The following is a 15,668-nucleotide window of genomic DNA, read 5'->3' as shown; positions in this document are numbered from 1 at the left end:
TCTGGTGTTTCTCATGTTTCTCATGTTTCCGGTGTTTCTCATGTTTCTCATGTTTCCAATGTTTCTTGTGTTTCTGGTGTTTCTTGTGTTTCTCATGTTTGTTTCTGATGTTTCTGGTGTTTCTCATGTTTGTGTTTCTCATGTTTCTCATGTTTCTCATGTTTCCGGTGTTTCTCATGTCTCCAATGTTTCTTCTGTTTCTGGTGTTTCTCATGTTTCCAATGTTTCTTGTGTTTCTGGTCTTTCTCATGTTTCCAATGTTTCTCATGTTTCCAATGTTTCTTGTGATTCTGGTCTTTCTCATGTTTCCAGTTTCTGATGTTTCCAATGTTTCTTTTCTTTCTGGTGTTTCTCATGTTTCTGGTGTTTCTGGTGTTTCTGGTGTTTCTCATGTTTCCAATGTTTCTCATGTTTCTGGTGTTTCTGGTGTTTCTGGTATTTCTCATGTTTCTGGTGTTTCTGGTGTTTCTCATGTTTCTCATGTTTCCAATGTTTCCGGTGTTTCTCATGTTTCTCGTGTTTCTCATGTTTCTGGTGTTGCTGGTGTTTCTCATGTTTCTCATGTTTCCAATGTTTCTTCTGTTTCTGGTGTTTCTCATGTTTCCAATGTTTCTTGTGTTTCTGGTCTTTCTCATGTTTCCAATGTTTCTGATGTTTCTGGTGGTCTGATGTTGCTGACGTTTCCAGTGTTTCTGATGTTTCTGATGTTTCCAGTGTTTCTCATGTTTGTGTTTCTCTCGTTTCCAATGTTTCTTGTGTTTCTCATGTTTCTGGTGTTTCTGGTGTTTCTGGTGTTTGTGTTTCTCATGTTTCCAATGTTTCTTGTGTTTCTTGTGATTCTGGTGTTTCTGGTGTTTTCGATGTGTCCGATTTTTCTCATGTTTCTCATTTTCCCGGTATTTCTGGTGTTTCTCATGTTTCTCATGTTTCTGGTGTTTCTGGTGTTTCCGATGTTTCTCATGTTTCTCATGTTTCTGATGTTCCCGGTGTTTCTGGTGTTTCTCATGTTTATGTTTCTCATGTTCCTGTGTTCTGATGTGCCTGGTGTTTCTCATGTTTCTCGTGTTTCTCATGTTTCTCATGTTTCCAATGTTTCCGGTGTTTCTCATGTTTCTGGTGTTTCTCATGTTTCTGGTGTTGCTGGTGTTTCTCATGTTTCTCATGTTTCCAATGTTTCTTGTGTTTCTCATGTTTCTCATGTTTCCAATGTTTCCAGTGTTTCTCATGTTTCTCATGTTTCCAATGTTTCTGGTGTTTCTGGTGTTTCTCATGTTTCCAATGTTTCTGATGTTTCTGGTGTTTCTGGTGTTCTGATGTTTCTGATGTTTCTGATGTTTGTGTTTCTGATGTTTCTGATGGTTGTGTTTCTGATGTTTCTGTTGTTTCTGATGTTTCTGATGTTTGTGTTTCTGATGTTTCTGATGTTTCTGGTGTTCTGATGTTTCTGATGTTTGTGTTTCTGATGTTTCTGTTGTTTCTGATGTTTCTGATGTTTGTGTTTCTGATGTTTCTGATGTTTCTGGTGTTTCCTATGTTTCCGGTGTTTCTGATGTTGCTGACGTTTCCAGTGTTTCTGATGTTTCTGATGTTTCCAGTGTTTCTCATGTTTGTGTTTCTCTCGTTTCCAATGTTTCTTGTGTTTCTCATGTTTCTGGTGTTTCTGGTGTTTGTGTTTCTCATGTTTCCAATGTTTCTTGTGTTTCTTGTGATTCTGGTGTTTCTAGGGTTTTCGATGTGTCCGATGTTTCTCATGTTTCTCATTTTCCCGGTATTTCTGGTGTTTCTCATGTTTCTCATGTTTCTGGTGTTTCTGGTGTTTCCGATGTTTCTCATGTTTCTCATGTTTCTGATGTTCCCGTTTTTTTCAGGTGTTTCTCATGTTTGTGTTTCTCATGTTCCTGTGTTCTGATGTGCCTGGTGTTTCTCATGTTTCTTGTGTTTCTCATGTTTCTCATGTTTCCAATGTTTCCGGTGTTTCTCATGTTTCTCATGTTTCCAATGTTTCTGGTGTTTCTGGTGTTTCTCATGTTTCCAATGTTTCTGATGTTTCTGGTGTTTCTGGTGTTCTGATGTTTCTGATGTTTCTGATGTTTGTGTTTCTGATGTTTGTGTTTCTGATGTTTCTGTTGTTTCTGATGTTTCTGATGTTTGTGTTTCTGATGTTTCTGATGTTTCTGGTGTTTCCTATGTTTCTGGTGTTTCCTATGTTTCCGGTGTTTCTGATGTTGCTGACGTTTCCAGTGTTTCTGATTTTTCCAGCGTTTCTGATGTTTCTGATGTTTCCGGTGTTTCTGATATTTCTGATGTTTCTGACGTTTCCGGTGTTTCTCATGTTTGTGTTTCTCTCGTTTCCAATGTTTCTTGTGTTTCTCATGTTTCTGGTGTTTCTGGTGTTTCTCATGTTTGTGTTTCTCATGTTTCCAATGTTTCTTGTGTTTCTTGTGATTCTGGTGTTTCTGGTGTTTCTGGTGTTTCTCATGTTTCTAGTGTTTCTGGTGTTTCCGATGTTTCTCATGTTTCTCATGTTCCCGGTGTTTCTCATGTTTGTGTTTCCGATGTTTCTCATGTTTCTCATGTTCCCGGTGTTTCTGGTGTTTCTCATGTTTGTGTTTCTCATGTTTCTCATGTTCCTGTGTTCTGATGTGCCTGGTGTTTCTCATGTTTCTCGTGTTTCTCATGTTTCTTGTGTTTCTCATGTTTCTCGTGTTTCTCATGTTTCTTGTGTTTCTCATGTTTCTCGTGTTTCTCGTGTTTCTCATGTTCCTGTTTTCTGATGTTTCCTGTGTTTGTCATGTTTCCAATGTTTCTGATGTTTCTGATGTTTCTCGTGTTTCTCATGTTCCTCATGTTTCTCATGTTCCTGTGTTCTGATGTTTCTGATGTGTCTGGTGTTTCTCATGTTTCTCGTGTTTCTCATGTTTCCTATGTTTCTCATGTTTCTTGTGTTCCTCATGTTTCTCTTAAGTTTTTAACTTCTCTCACTCATTAAAATATTTAACAACAAACAAAACTAATCAGCTAAAACTTTTCCCTCCTAAAGTTTTGTTTTATTCTTTATGTTTGAGACAGTTTGATTAATAATCCAATAAACACTCTCATTATTCTGTAAGTGTGTGTGTGTGTGTGTGTGTGTGTATGTGTGTGTGTGTGTGTGTGTGTGTGTGTGTGTGTGTGTGGGCTGCAGATTAGATGCAGGCTGCTCCTCCCCCTGCAGCTCCTCTATATATACAGAGAGCTGAGGAGAGAGAGAGAGAGAGAGTGTCAGGGGACGAGCTGAGCACCAACTCAAGCGACAGACTCAGAGTGTGTTCAGCAGAGAGCGAGAGCGGTTGAGAGACATACACTGACTGACTGACTGAGGGGCAAGAACAGACAGAAGCACTGGAGCAGATTATTTCTTCTTCTTGTGTTTTAATTTGAAGCAGCAGAGAGAGACTATCTGACAGACAGGTGAGTCTGAGTTAACTGTGACAGACAGGTGAAGCAGACAGACAGGTAAACCAGGTGAAGCTCCTCTGACTGTCCAGTGATGATGGATGATTACAATCTTCCCTTCTGGATTTACCTGGCTGTTGTGACCGTGTTTGTTGGCGGGGCCATGAAGAAGATTTTAGCGTCCCACCTGAGTGCAGCCCCCCCCCTGGTGGCGTGGCTGGGGGCGACTGTGCTGGTGGAGCGCCTGTGGGCGCTCTGCCTGCCGGCCGTGCTGCTGATGGCGCTGCTCGCCCTCGCCTGCTGCCTCTACTCGGCCAGGACCGGCCCGCCGCCTGCCGCCCTGTCCGCCCACGGCAAGGCCGTCCTCATCACAGGTAAGAAGAGGCTCCACCTACTCTGTCAGGTGTGTGTGTGTGTGTGTGTGTGTGTGTGTGTGTGTGGCTTTTATTTTAGGATGTAGAGTCACTTTGTACATGTCTGGAAGTAAAACAGTCATTTTAGTTGTTGGGTGAATACATGAACTTTTAGAGAAGCAGCCTCGTTTTCAGCAGCGTTTTCATGTGTTTGTTGGATTTGAAAAAACACTAAAGTCAGAGACAAGGTGGCACATGTTGATGAATTTAAAGAAGTTTGTCTCAGTGTCTGTCTGTTTTACATGAGCTGGCTTCCTCCTGACATCAGAACATCTTTTCAGCCCTTTACTGTGAATAAAACCTCCTGCTGTTTTTTAAAACTTCTACTTTAGACTCACAAGACTTAAAATCAAGTTTTCAAACATCAAATCTGTTCAGGAAGTTGAATTTTGTGTGAAAGTGTTGAACGAGAGAGAATATTGAGTGAGCTGCTGTGACACAGTCAGGATCAGTGAATGTGATGAAGGACAGACTCTGGAGGGAAAAATAGGCTTTAAGAGGTTAAAATGAAAACTTTCATAATCTTTTGTTCGAGTGAAAATGATCAGAGATCAGAGAGGTCAGTCTGTACTAACCCTTCTGTTAAAACCCTTTGAATCACTGCAGCGATCAGGGAGGAGATGTGATCCCTGTGTGTGTGTGTGTGTCTGTGTGTGTGTGTGAGGGGGAACAATAGGCGGTTGGGGGGGTGGGGGGATTCCCCTTCACAATAAAAGGCTGGAAACAGCAGCAGAGAGGAGGGTGTGTTTCTGTGTTTTTGTCCCACTTTCTGTTATCAGGGCGTCGTGGAAATGAGCTGATAACACCACCGATTAGTTTATGGATCAGTTTGTGTGTGTGTGTGTGTGTGTGTGCGCGTGCGTGTGTGTGTGTGTGTTTGGACCTGCCTCCATGCAGACTTAATCACATTTTTGTTGCCCGACGGCCAGCTGGCTCGGCGCTCTTTGTGTCGTAGTTAATGAGATAATCAGATCTGCAGATTAATGTGACTGTTTAATAACACCACGCTCTGCCTTTGTGTAACTGTACTCTCATGTAATCTGCACACACACACACACACACTCACTGTGCAAACTGGTCCTCAGGTTACCTGAAAGGTAGAAAACACTCGTCACCATGAGGACGGACAGACGCAGCTGCTGTGTTGATCTGTTCCTAAACATCAAGTGATTCATTCAGCTGAACATCACTCTTCATCGTCTCTCTGGGACATGTCCCACAGCCCAGAGAGACGTCCTCAAATGTCTCATTTTATTCAAACACATATTCAGTTTGCTGTGATGCCACAAAATAAAATATGAAATCTTCACATTGGAGAAGCTGAATCAGCAGCTGTTTGTCTTGTTGCCTTCAAAAACTCGGCATGTTCTCAAAAACGTCACTTTTGTCTCTTTTCTACGAGGCTTGTTCACGGTGAACCGGTGAACCGGCCGAGTCCGCTCTGAATAAACTGTTTCAGGAAATAGTTTGAAGGTTATCGTCTTCACTAACTGCCAGAGATTAACATGGAGGCATGAACACGTTGAGCAGTGTGACAGACTCCCTCAGGACTGAGCTGCACAATTCATCAAATATTATCACAATCACAACATTCAGATGTTGGAGGCTGCAGTAAACTGTGACGGACGTCGTCCTGATGAAGTGCAGAGCTGCAGAGATGAACCGAGCTGCACCTCATCACAACTTCCACAGTTCTTTCTGTGAAAATGAAAATTGTGATGCAAACATGATCATTGACAGTAATCGTGAATCATTAGTCCGTCTCACTCACGTCACTGCAACAATACGATTTGTTTCCCAGTTCCACTGTTGCTACTGATTGGCTGTTGGGCTGAAGGGGCGGGACGTGTTATACAAACACCGTCTCTGGTGGTAATGGACTTTTGTCCCCTCGCTGATTATGTCTCTGTAAGCAGTGATGGAATGTAACTTAGTACATTTACTCAAGAACTGTACTTAAGTACAATTTTGAGGTACTTGTACTTTGAGTATTTCTATTTTCTGCAGACTACATGCTGCATTTTAAGATTAATTCATTGATTGTGATGATCAGCTGACTCAGTTTAAACATACGTGTAAATATATGGATCAGTTACTTTACTGATACTTTGATACTTAAGTACATTTAATATCAGATACTTTAAGACTTTAACTCGAGTACTCTTCATATGAGTGACTTTCACTTTTACCACAGTAATATTATAACCCCATGTCTTTACTTTGACTCGAGCTGACTTCTGACAGCACTCATGTTGTCCTCTGCTGACCTGCTCCTCAGGATGTGAACACATAATAAAGTAAAGTTATCAGTTAACCTCTGCTGAGTGTCTCCAGCAGAGTTCATGTGTGCAAACACGTTTAGACTTTGAACGAAGGTGGGGTCCACCTCTCCTCCCACACAGGAAGGAGTGCTCGTTTGATCAGGATGAAAGAAATGTAGGTCAAACAAACATCAGCTGGACGTCACCGAACGCTCCACACTCACACAGGAACGCAGAGGAGCAACCTATGGGCCCAGTTAGACTTCACCTCCCACCATTGCTGAGTGCAGTCACGTATACAATCATGGAGGTGTGCTCGTGGGTGAGCTCCCACAGGCCCGGGAAGAGAGACGGACTGTGGTCCAACACAGATACACAGAGGAGAGGACAGCGTTTCTATATTCAACTTTAAATCACACGCAGCTGCTTCTGAGCCTGAGCTTTGATTTATTAAAGCATCATGTTGAGCTGCTGCCGTCTGAGCTGACTGGATCTCATCACAGTACCTTCTCCGGTCCATTCACGAGAGGCTCAGTATGATCATAGTCATGTTAGAGATGTCAGTGTCAGTCCGTCAAGACTCCAATGTCTCAACAATCAGCTGGATTTTATACAAACATTCATGATAATCTGACATGACTTTGACTTCTCATCAGCTCAACATGTTCATGTGTCCAACACCTGCAGAACTGATGACATCACATCAGCCTCAGCTGGACTCTGTTACCCCTTTTTGTCCGAGGCGGTTCAGGTGCTGGTTCGGAGCCAATGCCTACTCTGGAACCAGTTCTTTGCATTTTGACAGCCAAATAACTGGTTCCCGGCCAGGAAAACTGGGTCCAGAGTGGTACCAACACTTTGCTAGTCTAGAACAAAGAACTGCTTACGTCAGGTGCTGGGGGCGGAGTTATTTTGACCAAGGACCAACTAAAACTGCCTATGACCGCCATTTTTAAAAAGCAGAGCTAGTGTTGCGTGTTCTGATGGATCTATGGCAGCATAAACAAAAGATTTTCACTCTTTCCACTAAACAAAGCAGCGGTGGTCTGAGGATCAGTCATGACCTGCAATGTCTCGCTCTCCTCTGTCGTCACGTTTCCACTTTTCTTCTTCTTCCTCTTCTTCTCTCGTTTTATGGCAACCAGCGTTAAGACACTTCACTGACACTCTGACAGTGAGAACAGAAAGACTCACTGGATTATTTACTTGATGTTGTCACGTGTGTTTTATTAACAGCTTTTAAATATCATCCACAGCAAATAAACACAGAACGAACAGAACAGAACAGAACATGAAGTCTGGTGACTGATGGTGATCAGAGGTGTGATGTGTTGGGAAGATAAATTCAGCTGAGACACTGATGGAGTCAGAACCTCCAGGTGCACTCGCTCCGACTCGTCTTCTTTCTGGCTGTAAACATCAGACTGTGCTGTGCAGAGGTAAACCCAGACCAGATCAACATACACTGCACACTAAGCTTTCTGTTCAGGAGGTCGTCTGGCGTCATGGCAACACATTTCAGTCTCTGAGTCACACATGACCGTGTCCGAATATCACTTCTCTCCACGTGGCATTTACAGGCTGCAGCCGGACGTCTTAGCATGTAAACACAGAAACACCTGAGACACCTGAGAGTTACGCAACGGTCCACGTTCTCCTCATGAATTCATGTTTCAGCTCAGCAGGAAACAAAACAACTGGACTTAGCTCTGATTACAGTGTGGAAGCTGGCGTGGCCTCGTGAACCAGCGAGGCAGGAGAACAGACGATATCTCAGAGGAGATTTAAAACTGGTCCAGAGCCGAGATCTCAATCAACAGCTCGCTGTTAATTGGCTCGGTTGAAAGCTGCTAACAGTCAGCGTGGGGTCACTCTGGAAATAAGAGCAGAGGGTGGAAAAAAAGGCCCCAGTAAACCTCTTAGAAAGCTAATTGAACTGTTTGAGGAACATTCTTCGAAGGATGAGGGTTGAAGCCGCAGGGCAGGCTGACCGGGCAGCGCCGCAGGCCGACCGGGCAGCGCCGCAGGCTGGCGTCCTGCCGCTGTGTGGGCCAGACTCTCACAGAGGATGACGTGAAGTCACACACAACCCAGCAGATAGACATGTCCCTGCACCTGTCCTCACTTTGTCAGACTGACAGTGACGATCTTTGAGTCTATCCTGGACCGTGGAGGTCGTCGGTCCAGGACTCTAAATCTGTCCCGCAGTGATTCAAAAACGACCAATCGGAGCGGTGAGGCAGGATGGTGATGTCATCTTCTTGTCTTTAAGTGTGGCTGTTTGCAGCTGTGCAGGTTGTCTCACAGAGGAGTGAAAGTTAGTGATTTTTCGATATGGATTGTGAATATTTTTACAGTTACAGTTTGGATTCACCTTCAGCAGCTGCAGCTTCTCGCTCTCTCTTCTCTCTGACGCCTCCTCTCACTCAGTTACTGCTGATTCAGTCTGAAACCAAAGTGTTGCACACATTAACATGTTGACCTGATGATGGCGCTAGATGAGCTGTCAGAGGATCACCACAGTTCTCTCAGTTCATCCTGACGGGAACATAAACCTCTGATCCACGTTCATCACGGAGACGTTGAAGGATTTCAGTCCGAAATCATTCAAAATGTTAAAAAATACATTTAGTTTGAGTCACTTCCTGGATATCAGCTATCTGTTGAAGGAGAAGATCTTTGGGTCAAATCCAGGATGAATCTCAGGAGACGCTGATTTGTTCCTGAGGTTTCATGACACATCCGACAGAGACACCGATCCAGTTTAAACATTCAAACATTACACTTCTGTTCTGCTCTGTTCTGGTCTGCTCTGCTCTGGACTGGTCTGGACTGGACTGGTCTGCTCTGGACTGGTCTGGACTGGTCTGGACTGGACTGGTCTGCTCTGCTCGGCTCTGCTCTGGACTGGACTGGTCTGGTCTGTTCTGTTCTGTTCTGGTCTGGTCTGTGTAGTTTTTCTTTGCTTCGATTGTTTCCTTTTTGCTTTACTGTACTTTACTTTACTTTACGGTACTTTACTTTGCTTTACTTTACGGTACCTTTCACTCTGGCCTCACTACATCTTTACTCTTTTCTCTCCTCCTTTCCTTCTTCTTTCATGATTTATCTCTCTGTCATGTCTTCAGTTTCATTCGTTCTTCTCTCACTTTTACTTCTAACCCTCCTTCATCCCAGCCTGTATTGTTTTCTTCTCTCTGTCTTCACTCATTCCTCCTTTAAGTTTCCTCCTCCTCCTCTCCTCCTCCTCTCAGTCACTTGGCGCCAACAGAAAGTTCATCAAAAGTTCAGCTTTAAGCCTAAGCACAGCCAATCAGAGCCCAGCATTCATTTAGTGACAGTGGTAGAGGAGTGGGTGAAGATGAGCTCCGTCACTGACGGTTATGTAACAGATTTCCACACAGTGTTTACTCGACTTCCTGATGATCACAGCTGGTTATTTAAAGGTAGAAAAACACAGTTGCTGCTCCTGTCACATGACCTCTGCTCACAGTTGGACTGCGGTTTGTTATAACATAGTTTTCCAAGTGATGAAGCAATGAGGACCTTCAACATGTGGCCTCGTTCTGTCCACAGAGAAGAGATGCAACGGAACAATCACCAGAACATTTTGGAGAATATGGTCCAATATTTGATTCTTTGTAAAACCTTTTCAGGGATCATCATTAAAAACTCCTCAAGCACCTCTAGAACCTGATGTTTGACCCCTACAGCCTCTTGGAGGAACCACAGAATGTCATTAAGGAACCTAGAACCTCCTCAAGGACAAGAAACTCATGAAGACCAGACATTACTCAGGGACTCCTTAAACCCCCCCAAAAACACATACGACATCATCAAATACCCTTAGAACCTCTCAAGAGCCATAGTACCATAATGCTCCTCTGCAGCATATTCAAGGATCCCCAGAACCTTCGTAAGGGTGTCAGAAGCCTCCTCAAGGACCCATAGGACTCCATCAAGGAACCCTTACATCATCAAGCACCCCTGGGACATTGTTAGGGGCCCTAAAACCTTCTCAAGTACCACTGGAACCTCTAGAAGATCCATACTTTTTCTAGAAGCTTGACAAAGATCCTCACAACCCTATCAAGGGTGTCTAGAACCTTACTGAAGGACTTCTGGAACATCTTCAGTGATCCCTCTGATCTTCCCAAAGATCATGAGAATCTTGTCAAACACTCAGTGTTGCACATCCTCATCAAGGATCTTTGGAAATTTTGCAAGGACTCCTAAAACCTTTTCAAGAACCCCCGGAACCTTCTTGCTAGAACTTCATTGACCTCCAAAACCTCGCTATGGTCCACTAGAATCTCTTCAAGAACCCGTGTTCCACAGTGAGAACACTGTGAGGTAGAACACTGTGAGGTGGAACACTGTGAGGTAGAACACTGAGGTGGAACACTGTGAGGTAGAACACTGTGTGGTAGAACACTGTGAGGTGGAACACTGTGAGGTAGAACACTGTGAGGTGGAACACTGTGAGGTAGAACACTGTGAGGTAGAACACTGTGTGGTAGAACACTGTGAGGTAGAACACTGAGGTGGAACACTGTGAGGTAGAACACTGAGGAGGAACACTGTGAGGTAGAACACTGTGTGGTAGAACACTGAGGTGGAACACTGTGAGGTAGAACACTGTGAGGTAGAACACTGAGGTGGAACACTGTGAGGTAGAACACTGTGTGGTAGAACATTGAGGTGGAACACTGTGAGGTAGAACACTGAGGTAGAACACTGTGAGGTGGAACACTGTGTGGTAGAACACTGTGAGGTAGAACACTGAGGTGGAACACTGTGAGGTAGAACACTGAGGAGGAACACTGTGAGGTAGAACACTGTGTGGTAGAACACTGAGGTGGAACACTGTGAGGTAGAACACTGAGGTGGAACACTGTGAGGTAGAACACTGTGAGGTAGAACACTGAGGAGGAACACTGTGAGATAGAACACTGTGAGGTGGAACACTGAGGAGGAACACTGTGAGGTAGAACACTGTGAGGTAGAACACTGAGGTGGAACACTGAGGTAGAACACTGTGTGGTAGAACACTGTGAGGTAGAACACTGTGTGGTAGAACACTGTGAGGTAGAACACTGAGGTGGAACACTGTGAGGTAGAACACTGTGTGGTAGAACACTGAGGTAGAACAATGTGAGGTAGAACACTGAGGTGGAACACTGTGAGGTAGAACACTGAGGTAGAACAATGTGAGGTAGAACACTGAGGTGGAACACTGTGAGGTAGAACATTGAGGAGGAACACTGTGAGGTAGAACACTGAGGTGGAACACTGTGAGGTAGAACACTGTGAGGTAGAACACTGAGGTGGAACACTGTGTGGTAGAACACTGTGAGGTGGAACACTGTGTGGTAGAACACTGTGCAGTAGAACACTGTGAGGTAGAACACTGAGGTGGAACACTGTGAGGTAGAACACTGTGAGGTAGAACACTGAGGAGGAACACTGTGAGGTAGAACGCTGTGAGGTGGAACACTGAGGAGGAACACTGTGAGGTAGAACACTGTGAGGTAGAACACTGAGGTGGAACACTGTGAGGTAGAACACTGTGTGGTAGAACACTGAGGTAGAACACTGTGAGGTGGAACACTGAGGTGGAACACTGTGAGGTAGAACATTGAGGAGGAACACTGTGAGGTAGAACACTGAGGTGGAACACTGTGAGGTAGAACACTGTGAGGTAGAACACTGAGGTGGAACACTGTGTGGTAGAACACTGTGAGGTGGAACACTGTGTGGTAGAACACTGTGAGGTAGAACACTGTGAGGTAGAACACTGAGGTAGAACACTGTGAGGTAGAACACTGAGGAGGAACACTGTGAGGTAGAACACTGTGAGGTAGAACACTGTGTGGTAGAACACTGAGGTAGAACACTGTGAGGTAGAACACTGAGGAGGAACACTGTGAGGTAGAACACTGTGTGGTAGAACACTGTGTGGTAGAACACTGTGAGGTAGAACACTGTGTGGTAGAACACTGAGGTGGAACACTGTGTGGTAGAACACTGTGAGGTGGAACATTGTGAGGTAGAACACTGTGAGGTAGAACACTGTGTGGTAGAACACTGTGAGGTGGAACATTGTGAGGTAGAACACTGTGAGGTAGAACACTGAGGTAGAACACTGTGAGGTAGAACACTGAGGTGGAACACTGTGAGGTAGAACACTGAGGAGGAACACTGTGAGGTAGAACACTGAGGTGGAACACTGTGAGGTAGAACACTGTGAGGTAGAACACTGAGGTGGAACACTGTGTGGTAGAACACTGTGTGGTAGAACACTGAGGTAGAACACTGAGGTGGAACACTGTGTGGTAGAACACTGTGAGGAGGAACATTGTGAGGTAGAACACTGTGTGGTAGAACACTGTGTGGTAGAACACTGTGAGGTAGAACACTGAGGTGGAACACTGTGAGGTAGAACACTGAGGTGGAACACTGTGAGGTGGAACACTGTGAGGTAGAACACTGAGGTAGAACACTGTGAGGTAGAACACTGAGGAGGAACACTGTGAGGTAGAACACTGTGTGGTAGAACACTGTGAGGTAGAACACTGTGAGGTGGAACACTGTGAGGTAGAACACTGTGTGGTAGAACATGAACTCTTCCCGACCTGCTCGTCAGCCCTGTCGTGGATACATTCCTCAGGTGGTTCTGGTGTAAACGATGGGGTTCTCCGCTGACAGCGGTCAGAGGAACTGTGATGACGTCTTCGTGCACTTCAAACAGGACTGACGCTGATCGATTGACACATCACAGTCGTTTATTACCTGTGGACGTCCACACTGTCAGCTAAAGAAAAAAGTTACACCTGTTAAAAAAACTAAAACTTAAAATACTGAAGAAAAAAATATAAATACTAATAATGTACTAACTTCACACCTGGTCAGTGACGACAGATGAAAACCGGCCTCTTATTTACAGTAATGTTCATTAATATTCACTGACTGGAGAGAAACCTCGACACCAGCAGCACTGACGATATGTGGCAGGAGATCCAGAACATCACAGGCTACAGAGCTTCAGGTGTGAGGCCACGATAGATGAGCTCAACATATTTTATGATCTCCTCAACAAAGACTCAGCTGTGAAGTCTTCTCCGCCTGCAGAGGACCGGCCTCTGTCAGTGAACTCCTGCTGGGAGTGAATATAAATAAGGCTGCTGGTCCAGATGATTACCTGGACGTGTAATAACAACATGCTGATTTTATTACTGACACCTCACGTTCCCTCCTGCCTCCTGACAGGATGTCATATCCACTGCCCTCCACTCAGTCTGTCTTCCTTTTCTTTTTGTTTTGTTTTTAATGCTTCGTGGGTCATTTACGTTCTTCATCATGGACTCATTTTAAATGTTTGACATCATTCAGTGAAGTGACACGCAGTCCTGTCTGTCGACCTGTTATAGCTGAATCTCTCTGCATGAGGGTGGAGCTGCTGTGCAGATGTAGCGGCCTCCGCCCAGAGACAGATGTGTGTTTTTGACCTCATACGTCTCTCAGCACTCCTCCGTCTCTTCACAGATCAGCGTTTATTTTTTCATCTGAGGGGCCCCTCGGAGCCCTGGCCCTGTTACGTAATGGTGCTCCTCCTCAGAGCCGACATCTCCTGCAGCGATAACGCAGCCTCATGTTCAGCTGCAGCCTCAAACTGTCTGCTTTATGGAGATCAATCTATGGCTTAAGCGGTCCGTTTACACTGGGGATGTTCCTCAGAGCTCGTGTTTCACTGAGAAACCCCCAGCTGTCCTTTTACGGGCCGGGGGGAGTTAATGTTCAGCAGCAAGACCGAGTCCATCTCTGTCAGTCTGTCTGAAACTCGAGTCCACATCAGCCGTCACCCTCAGAACAAATATGGAGGCTCGCTGTGAGAGGTCAGCACTGGACAGGATGAAGAATGTGGGACAGTGTGTGGTCTGACAGCCGCCGCGACACGTGATACATCTGCACCAGCAATCTGCAGAGGCTTCTCCATAATTATTACAAATCATGACAAATCAAAACATATCGCTGTGTTTCCTCCTCCATTTACACACTGAGGCAGGAATACAGATCAGTGAGGAGGAGGTCATAGTCTGAGGGTGTCAGATCAGGTAAACAGGGCGCGAGTTCAAATCTACATTCCTCTGCAAAAGTTATTACCTACAAACTTTCTGCATAATCACTGAAGCAACTGAAGAGCACAGAGAGCCGTGTGACTCATCTGCTACCTGAGGCAGGAACTTATCAATGTACACTCAGGTCGGGTTGTTACTGTGTGAACAGGCTCCATTTAATGAGGAGCAAGGTTTTGTTTTTATTCAACATGTTTGGTTCAAGTATTAAAATCTAAAAATGTGTTTATGTGATATTATTTTTAAAGCTGAGTGGAGCCGATCTGTGAGGAAACACTGTGGCTGAAACCCTGGAGGGGACTTTTTGTTCTGCTGAAGATTTATAAATGTGCTCCACTGACTTGTTTCAGTTTGTTTAAGTGTGAGCAGCACAATTAAACTGACACACACACACACACACACACACACACACACACACACACAGGGTTTCCTCTCAGGAGAGACGAGTCACTCTGACTTCTCCTGCAGCTCTGATAGATTTCTGAGCTGTGTTTTGTTGATGTGAGCAGTTTGACAGGTGTATCAGGTATCAGTGTGTGTGTGTGTGTGTGTGTGTGTGTGTGTGTGTGTGTGTGTGTGTGTGTGGTTATGAATCAGGTTGTAGACTGTGTTCCTGTAACGTGCAGCAGAGCGGTGGTATTTATTTCTGGAGCCAGCGTTCACTCTATTTTTCTTCCCGGGACGTGACTCTGGAAATCCTCCAAGGACACGGAGTGAAGCAGCGTGCCAACGCCTTGCCGCTCTCGCCAACAGAGCTCTTTCAGACCCCCGCCAGCCGTACAAAAGAACAAACAGAACAGCGAGTACTGCCGCGGATCAGGTTGTAGGTGCTAGGACTTCTGGGAAACTGGGAGAGCCGTGGGGAACGTGACAGGTCTCTGTCTCTGGGGGACGCAGCACCTTCTGGGAAAACATATGTGGACGTGTCGACTCGGGGTTTCTGTTCTGTTTCACACAGGAAATACAGTTTACTGCTCTGAGAACAAAGTTTTATTATTTTATCTTATTTTTTATCATAAAACTGTTCCAACACCAAAAACTGATGTAAGCCAGAACCAGAGTTCTGTGTACGAACCCGATCTGAACCTGCACCTCTCAGACAAAGTGATGTAAACAGAACACAGAATACAGCTCAACACAAAGCAACTCCACCAGCAGCCTGTGACAGTAAATAATCAATAATAACTATATAATAATGATAATCACTGGTCAGTAGTGACCAGAGTAAAGAGCTGCCGTCCTCTCGCCAACTTTCAAATTTAAAACTAATAGTGGAGTTTCTGTGTTGTGTCCGGCCGAGCGGACAGACTCTGGACTGTGCTGCTCGTCTGCTAATGAATGAGCTCATTAGCTCAATGACAACAGGACAAAAGTGTCCACAGTTTATTATCAGGCCGACGTCCTCCGCTCTGCTCGCTGCTAAC

General features: G+C 44.9%; 1 protein-coding gene across 1 annotated transcript in view; it reads left to right on the top strand.

The window, feature by feature from the left end:
• The first annotated feature begins 3,286 nt into the window (after positions 1 to 3,286).
• The window catches only part of hsd11b2 (hydroxysteroid (11-beta) dehydrogenase 2), a 19,379-nt gene continuing 6,997 nt past the window's right edge, over positions 3,287 to 15,668 (top strand). The window contains exon 1 of the mRNA XM_073465241.1: positions 3,287 to 3,809. Coding sequence (XP_073321342.1) covers positions 3,530 to 3,809 — 280 coding nt within the window. The 5' untranslated portion in view covers positions 3,287 to 3,529. The remainder of the gene's footprint in view (positions 3,810 to 15,668) is intronic.

Source organism: Pagrus major, chromosome 4 (assembly GCF_040436345.1).
Source record: "Pagrus major chromosome 4, Pma_NU_1.0".
Lineage (NCBI taxonomy): Eukaryota > Metazoa > Chordata > Actinopteri > Spariformes > Sparidae > Pagrus > Pagrus major.
Note: the sequence above shows the minus strand (reverse complement) of the source record. Positions and strands in the feature narration are given on the sequence as shown.